This window comes from Lupinus angustifolius, chromosome LG09 (genome assembly GCF_001865875.1).
Source record: "Lupinus angustifolius cultivar Tanjil chromosome LG09, LupAngTanjil_v1.0, whole genome shotgun sequence".
NCBI lineage: Eukaryota > Viridiplantae > Streptophyta > Magnoliopsida > Fabales > Fabaceae > Lupinus > Lupinus angustifolius.
In genome coordinates, this window is record NC_032017.1 from 2,131,101 (window position 1) to 2,139,010 (window position 7,910).

A 7,910-nucleotide genomic window follows, 5' to 3' on the forward strand; every position below is an offset into this window, starting at 1 on the left:
TCACACTTCAGAAAATGCAGCTGATATGTTAACCAAACCGGTTACCGTGGACAAGTTCAGGCATTGCCTGAGCTTGTTGAACATTCACTGATGATGGACTATGGAGCGCCCCCAACCCAATGGCGGAAGATGGAGATTGATGATATTCGCCAAGGTGGAGATTGTTGTGCAATGACTCATATCTCTAGATAACAACAATATAAGTTCTGGGCTTGGGCTGATGTAAAAGGGTTGGTGCAGAGGGCTATATATTTATGTTATGTAAACCTAATGTAACAAGGAGAAGAATAGTAAAACACTAATCCTTATTCTCTAATAATATATAGTGGTAGCCGCTCAACGCTCCCGGGGACGTAGGCACAATTGGCCGAACCTCGTTACCAAATCTCTTGTGTTATTCTCTTGTCTCTATACTCTTTATTATTTGATTGTTCGCTTGTTCCCAACACCATAATGCTTTGGTCAATTGGCTTCATAATGTATGGTACTTGCTAGGCATTTTCTCATCACTGTGAAGTTATAGTGAGTGGAGTTGAGTAAGAGACAAATGTTTATTATGGTTTCTAAAAAATGCAAAATTTATAAGCAATATAAACCTTTTTTTAGAAGGGTATCCTCTCACCCTATGAGTAAAGAACTAATCTCTTTCAGAGTGTGTTGTTGTTTCTCCCAACAAGTATTGCTCCCAGAAATCAATTTTTTAACCTTCTGATCATTTTGGGATCTAACGAGACCTTATACCACTAAACTAACACAAATCTTTAATGAAACATATGTCTTGGACAAAGAAGTGTAATTACCCTTTCAAAATATAATGTAAAGTTCCATAAGATTGTTGCATTCGTTTAATATTGTGCTTGCCGTGGACAATAAATATAATATAACAAATATGCATTCACCATGTTTGATCAATCTTTTCAACTGTTGTAATACTCACAAGAACTTATGTTGAAATGTGGCATAATTTTGTAAAGAATTCTAGAAGAATAAAGAGATAATATTTAGCTTATATCTAGACAGTTCTAGATAAATTACATTATGATAGATATAATGTGCATTGCATAGAAGCTTCATGAGATTCTTTAGATGGTGATGATAGTCCTATAAATAGGACTTATGAGGTGAAATGTAAGGTATGGTAGTGAAGGCTATTCTTCTATGTGTGAAAATGTAAATCCTTCAACCCATCAAAATTACTCATCCAATTATTGATCAATTAGATATTTGTTGACAATTTCCTACTATGTTCAACTATTATTTCTATCACCCACTAAAATCAACAAGTGATATCATAGCTACGTTTGGTCATATATTGGGCATCGTCATTCAACTATTATTCTACATATGTGGTAAAATAACAACACCTATTACTCCAAACAAACCTTCTACAAATACTAAACTTCTTCTAAAATTTTCTAGAACCATGACAAACTCAACCGAACTATCATCTATATTTGTCTAAGTGTTACGTGGCCTCTAAGACTCAAGCTGATAAAGAGCACAAGCTCATGCAATGACTATATAGAGAAGACATGTGGCCTTTGAGGATCTTCTTGAGTTTGCCCATAAAAGAAGATTGGAGGTGCAATATGTAGTTCCTGTCAAAGTCTCTAACAAGACCAATAAGGACACTAGAACATAACTTAAGGGCTAACAAGAGTCCCTATCAACTTGTATATAAAACTAGAATCTTTAACTGCAGTGAAATTTCTTTAGTGACATAACATAAAAAATGTTAAATGAATTTGAAGTTTAGATGTCTGCTAAGATGTTAAGCAGCAAAAGAATGTAATCAATACTGAAGTCTCCTAAAATGGTAGATTTGTATTTTTTTTAGAGAAGATTATGTTTAGTGGGTTCAATGTACCAATTTGGCTGTTCATTTTTAGCATCCGTTGTGGATACACGTAAGATCCTGTTGTGGTAATTACACAAGGTTGATCGATGGCCGACGCTGATGTATGTTATGCCTGCTTCTCCAATCTTATTGTACAAATGAACCTGTAAGTCAAAGCACAAGAAAATGAACATAAACATCATATGAAGGGTTATAAAATCATGACATTGATTAAAACCTGACACTCTTTTGAAATAGCACAAGTAATCGAACAACAAAGAATAGAAAATGGGTTTACTTCAAGCAATACTTCACAAAAACATGAATGTAGAATATGGCAAGTGTCTGAATGGATAATTGTTGTAAATTTATTGAATAACATGAAGTTCAACATGATATATCTCATTCACAGTATGTTAGATGCACTAGGTATCAAGGAATACCTCATTGGCTTCATCAAGTGCACTTGTAGACTCATCCAATAAAACCAACTGAGGTTTTGAAAGCAAAAGACGAGCAAACGCAAGGCGTTGCTGCTCTCCGAGAGAAAGAACACTAGACCATTCATGTGTCGAATCTAAACTGAAACGAGCCAACAAATAGCCAAGGCGGACATCCTCTAAGACTTTTATCAGCTCATCTGTTGTAGGCTTCATAGGCTTATCTTTCACGTGATCTGAGTTTGGCAAGTTTGCCAAGAAAGGAAGCATATCTGCAGACCAATGCTTAAACTAAATCAGTAAATCTAACAAATATTACCTGCTAATAAATCAATATAACTATGACATAAATCAGAAAGGATTTTCTATTTAATCGGATGTCATGATAGTATTTATTTGACAGAGTTATGTGGTTTTTCAGGCTCTTCATAAATAATTTGGTAGAACAATATTTTTAAGATGAATTATATAATCTCAAAGAAATGGTTCCAGCATAAAAGTTAATTCTCAAAATTAATATTTTGAATTTGTTCACTTGATAATAAAGTCTTCAATTCTAATGGGGAAGGGCATGGATAGTGCTAAAATAATTTGGTCTAACTCCACCTCAAAAGTTAGCTCGGAGGGAAGATTGTCTATGTTACTATAAATGACTCTTGGCTCATGTTTGAAAACCAAGGTGGGACTTTGACACTTAACACACCTAGGAATGAACATCTAGAGCATGAAGCTTGCAAGAATGAACATCACTGGGTGGCACAACATCAAGGTGGGTCTGATATGTGTTAGAACTTAGAATTATTGGGCCTAACTCCACCCCAAAAGCTATCTGATAGAGGTAGGATTACCAATGTTATTATAAATGGCTCTTAGATCATATTCTCAACTGGGTGTAGGACTCTTAACTTACAAAAATACCAAGATGTATTCATCTTGTGGACATGGATTGATCCTAAAAAACAGGAATTAACATAATCTTTGCAAGATTCTGGATGACTAATTCTCCATTTAGTTGAGCTCAATGAAAGTTCAGATTTAAGAGAAATTTTTGTATGAATATTTGGAAGGTGTTGGTTAGGCTTGGTTCAGCATTAGATTAGCTTAATGTATAGGCAGAGTTTAACAAAAATATGTCATCACTTTTATTCACCCGAAGTCTCTTCACAGTTGCATCTTGAAAACAAATAAGCTAAAAATACCCTATGCATAAAAGTAATATGTTTTCTCAAGCCCTATCTATAACTCATCTATTCAATGAAAGGGTCAGATTTTTTTCCCCTTGAATCTTATCATCATTATAAAGGCTCCCTAAAAAATCTCAGATTATTATTATTTCTGGCATTCATACTGCAAAAGACATTATTCTTTTACTAAAATGTTAATGAGTCTCCATGAGAACTCAACAAAATATTTAGGTCTGAGGGAAAAAGAAACTAGAAATCACTTACTTATCGGCTTAGAATCTGATCTCGGAACTGTGGCATCAGCCCATCTTGGATAAAGTAATTGTTGACGAAGTGTACCCAAAACCATATATGGCCTTTGAGGTAGGAAAAATATTTGGGATCTTTTGCCTATCAATTTTCCATGTTCTTCAGATGCATCATGATAATAATTCACATCTGAACACATGGATTGCTTAGGATCTTCTCCATCTTTTACGTAGTATGAGATCTTTCCAGTTCCAGTTTTCCATAGACCAGCCATAGCTCTTAAGAGAGAAGTCTTACCACTTCCACTTGGTCCCATCACCTGTTAAATTAGTTATATACATAAAATGTATTTGTAAAGCACTACAGTATTATGAACTTAACAATACAGATCTCAATATATTTTAAGTGTTGGGGTTGAGGCCAGTGAATTGCTTACCAGTAAATTATCCTTATCCTTGATAATCAATGACAAGTCCCTAATAAGGGTAGATTCACATGGTGTCTTCAGAGTCAAACTTTCTACCTCTAGCAATGTCTCATATTTCTCTCCTGGCATGGATCCATTAGATTCCAATACAGATGAGCTCCTAAAATTATTGTATGAAATACGTATATCTTCTACAGTATTGGAGAGAGATTTAGAGCTGCTCCTGTCCAAAACATCATCAAATTCACCTGCATATGTGATGAAGACAGTATTAGTGTTAAGTACATTCAAAGCAACAAATCTAGCATGTCAAAGCATACATATATCGATCAATAACCGATAAGGTTTCAGAAAAGCAACATCTGAAAATTAAGAGGAAAGTTACTGACAAAAATATAACAAAGGAGCAAAGAATGTTTACTTTGACAATAAGGGGCATTTACAGTTAGTGGGGGTGGAGAGAATTAAGAGGGCAACAATTAGTATTTACCTAAGGGGGTTATGGCAAATCAAAAGGTAGTTAGTGAGGAGCTTGGTTGGATCAGTGACTTAAATTGCGGACCGCATCACCTGATGTGGCTGCAATATTGTGGTTGCGGTGACCGCCGCAATCGCATCACACCACAATTGCAGTGTGACTCTGAATCACAATGATTCGAATGCATTGCAACCGCATCGGATCGCATCAGGCCGCATCGGATTCGAAAATGTTTTTTTAGTTATAAGATAATTCACACTGCAACGTCCGCAACCCACATTGCAACAGCCACAATGACCACTCGCGACCGCAACCGCAATTTAAAATATTAGTTGGGATATTCTGGAAGTTGGAGTTCTTGGGGTGGACCCAACCAGCTCCCCTCAACATCATATTTATTATTGTTGAAAGAGATGAAGGAGAGAAAACTTCGTATCATTAATGTTAAAGGATGTACAATATATAAAAGAATGCAAAGAAAGACTATGAGCCTCTCAAAGACTTCGGCCTTACAAATATTCACAATATCAACAATTCTGTCTAATGACTACCAGTTTGTTTGGCATAATCCACTTAGCTATATTTGCTCCTTACAACCCTATAAGTCATGTAAGAGTCAATTCAGTTTGTAGGGTTGTGAATCATGAAATGTGAACACACCATTCAAATCCAAGGAAGTGTGCTTTCTCACCCCCAAATAAAAGAAAAAATTATTTGCCTATGAAAAAAGAAAAAACTCTGGTTCCACTAGCTATATTACACATTTCAATTGTTGGTTTGTGGGTCTTACCATATAGATAGAAAAGGACATTTATATTTGTGTCACAAATAACCTCTTCATGAACATAGTTGTACCATATTTTTTTCTTTTCTAGGGCCTTTAGTTTGTCTATATGCAAACAGAACTGTTTTAAAAGTTTTTTCATTTCTTCAGAGTAAAACTTTAATCACTTGTGTGCATATCCTTTTATATGTTGACATCTAACAGGAAAAACAAGAGGAAAAGAAAAGGAATATTGTACCGAGCCGGTTAAGAACAGCAGAAAAAGCAGTTATTGCTTGAAACTGGTACACAATGAGGGAAAAGTCCCCAAGGATATGATTAAATGCAGAGACTGACTGACTGATGACACCAAATTCAATTTTTCCAGAGAAGTACATCGGAGCAACAACAGCAGCAGGAAGAACTCGAATGACATAGCGGTAGCTATCGGTGAAGAACTCCAGGTTTCTAGAAGAAATCAACATTTTCTGTAAAGTAAAAATATAGGTTACCACATCTCTCAATTATTTTATGGTAAGTTTGACGATGGAAGTACATTGCATAACTTAATAAAGAAAAATAAATGATGCTGCAACAAGGTTACACTAGGCATTCAATAGAATTTCCTAAGCCAGTCCAACTGCTACGAACAAGTTAACCAACCCCATTGGGGGGTTTAACCACAATGATTTGTAGCAAATACAGTCAAAGCAATTGGTCCATTCCAGTACTCATTACAGCCAAAAAGAGTGATGCACACGTACCAGGTACCGGTACGCAGCACTTATTTTTAAAATTTGGGTACACGGATTGATACTGGTAACATCTTGTACAAGAATAGTTTTAAAAGGAAAAAAATTTAGCATAAACAAGAAACAACTCACACTCAAATTCTCAAAAGCACTACTGAAGCGCTGCAGAAGAAGTTGCATTTCACTTTCTTCACCACCATAGAAAGCAATCGATTCAGCATTTTCCCGAATTCGTACAAGCCCATAACGAAAGTCTGCTTCTTTTTTCTCTTGCAGGAAATTTAAGTTTACCAGTCCCTGTAATTTTGACAATTTCAAGTAAATAAAAACAGAACTATCTTAAAGGAGATGCGGTAGTTTTGACTAATCATTAAACTGTCACTAAAACAAGAAGAAAAAAGACATGTTACCTTTCCAAGGAAAACACTAATAGCCGTCCCACCAATGGAGTATACTATAAGAACAAAAAATAGAGGACGATAGATTCCATATAAGATGTTACTGAATGTGATTAAGTCTACAACTGCATTGAAGAGTTTCAGGGATAAAGAAAGGGCAGTCCCGGTGAAAGAACTTAGATCATCAACAATTCGCTGGTCTGGATTATCAATGATTGACTGTGACTGAATTTTATAGAAATTATGATCCTTAAGATAGCGATCCATGTAATATCTCGTCATCCAAGACCTCCATCTCAAGGAAAGGGAGTCTCTTGCATAATCTCTCAAAACAAAAAACTGCAACAGAATGATAAACAATGTTAGAAGCATGGGAACACATGGAAGTTTACGATTTTAATATATGGTCTGCAAACCCTCAGTGAGGGAATTGTCAGGAACACATGGCAGAAGAATATGTCTGTGTGAAAGATGTTTAAGATTGTAACTAGGATGAAAATGTTGAAGGGTGATTTGTCAAAGCTAATAGAAAAGAATACTCTGACATGCTAGGCAGAGAGAAGGAACAAAGGGAGATTATTATCCAATCTCAGCAGGAATTACAAGCAAACCCTCAGAATGAAGAGAAGCAAATGAAGGAGAAGAGGAAGTGAGTAACTATACGGCAACAGGCAGAATTGCAGAATCATTTCTGAGACAGAAATCTAAAGCAACTTGGATAAAGGAGGGAGACAAGAACACAAGCTATTTTCACCAAGTGTTGAAGAAGAATGAGTACAGAAACAAGATTACATCAATCATGAAGGATAACGGAGAGCTTGTAATTGGGACCATGATAAAGCAGAAGTCTATAAGATTTTGAAGAATACTGTAAGGACCTGTTCAGCAATAATCAAAGCAATGCATGGTGTGTGGATGATTTGGTCTTCAAAGTTGGCCCATGTTTGAATATTGAACATCAAACAGGACTTCTAAAACCCTTTTCAAATGAGGAAATCAAAAGCATTTTCTTCTCAATTCCAAAGAGCAAGAGCCCTGGACCAGATGGATTTTACACAGGGTTATTTAAACATGGTTGGCCCATTATTAGAAAAAAGACATATGTGATACTGTTCAGGAATTCTTTAGGAATGGAATAGCATACAAAAAACCAATAAATAACAGAGACATGGCATCCATAGAGCTTGTTTTCATTGATGTTACAAAAATCTTCAGGAACAAATGATAGGCGTGAAACTTCAGTGCACTTCTTTTACAGACCTGCAGATAACCAGTTGATAACTGCTTCAAAGAAAACAAAGTATTTAACTAAGGTACACAATGAAATTACTGTCGGAAAAATGGTCATGATGTTATAATTTCTCTTCTTTTTTTGGGGGGGG

The 7,910-nt window shown here is 35.7% G+C and overlaps 1 protein-coding gene across 3 annotated transcripts in view; it reads right to left on the reverse strand.

The window, feature by feature from the left end:
* The window catches only part of LOC109357440 (ABC transporter D family member 2, chloroplastic-like), an 8,277-nt gene continuing 2,030 nt past the window's right edge, over positions 1,664-7,910 (reverse strand). For 2 of the 3 annotated variants that reach the window (XM_019601403.1, XM_019601404.1), the window contains 7 exons: positions 6,541-6,867; positions 6,263-6,427; positions 5,638-5,866; positions 4,147-4,385; positions 3,726-4,029; positions 2,281-2,549; positions 1,664-2,001 (listed from right to left, as the gene is read on the reverse strand). In XM_019601403.1, the coding sequence (XP_019456948.1) occupies positions 1,834-2,001; positions 2,281-2,549; positions 3,726-4,029; positions 4,147-4,385; positions 5,638-5,866; positions 6,263-6,427; positions 6,541-6,867 (1,701 nt within the window). In that variant the 3' untranslated portion in view covers positions 1,664-1,833. Of the gene's footprint in view, positions 2,002-2,280; positions 2,583-3,725; positions 4,030-4,146; positions 4,386-5,637; positions 5,867-6,262; positions 6,428-6,540; positions 6,868-7,910 lie in introns of those variants that run through there. The other variant, XM_019601405.1, reaches the window with a different exon arrangement.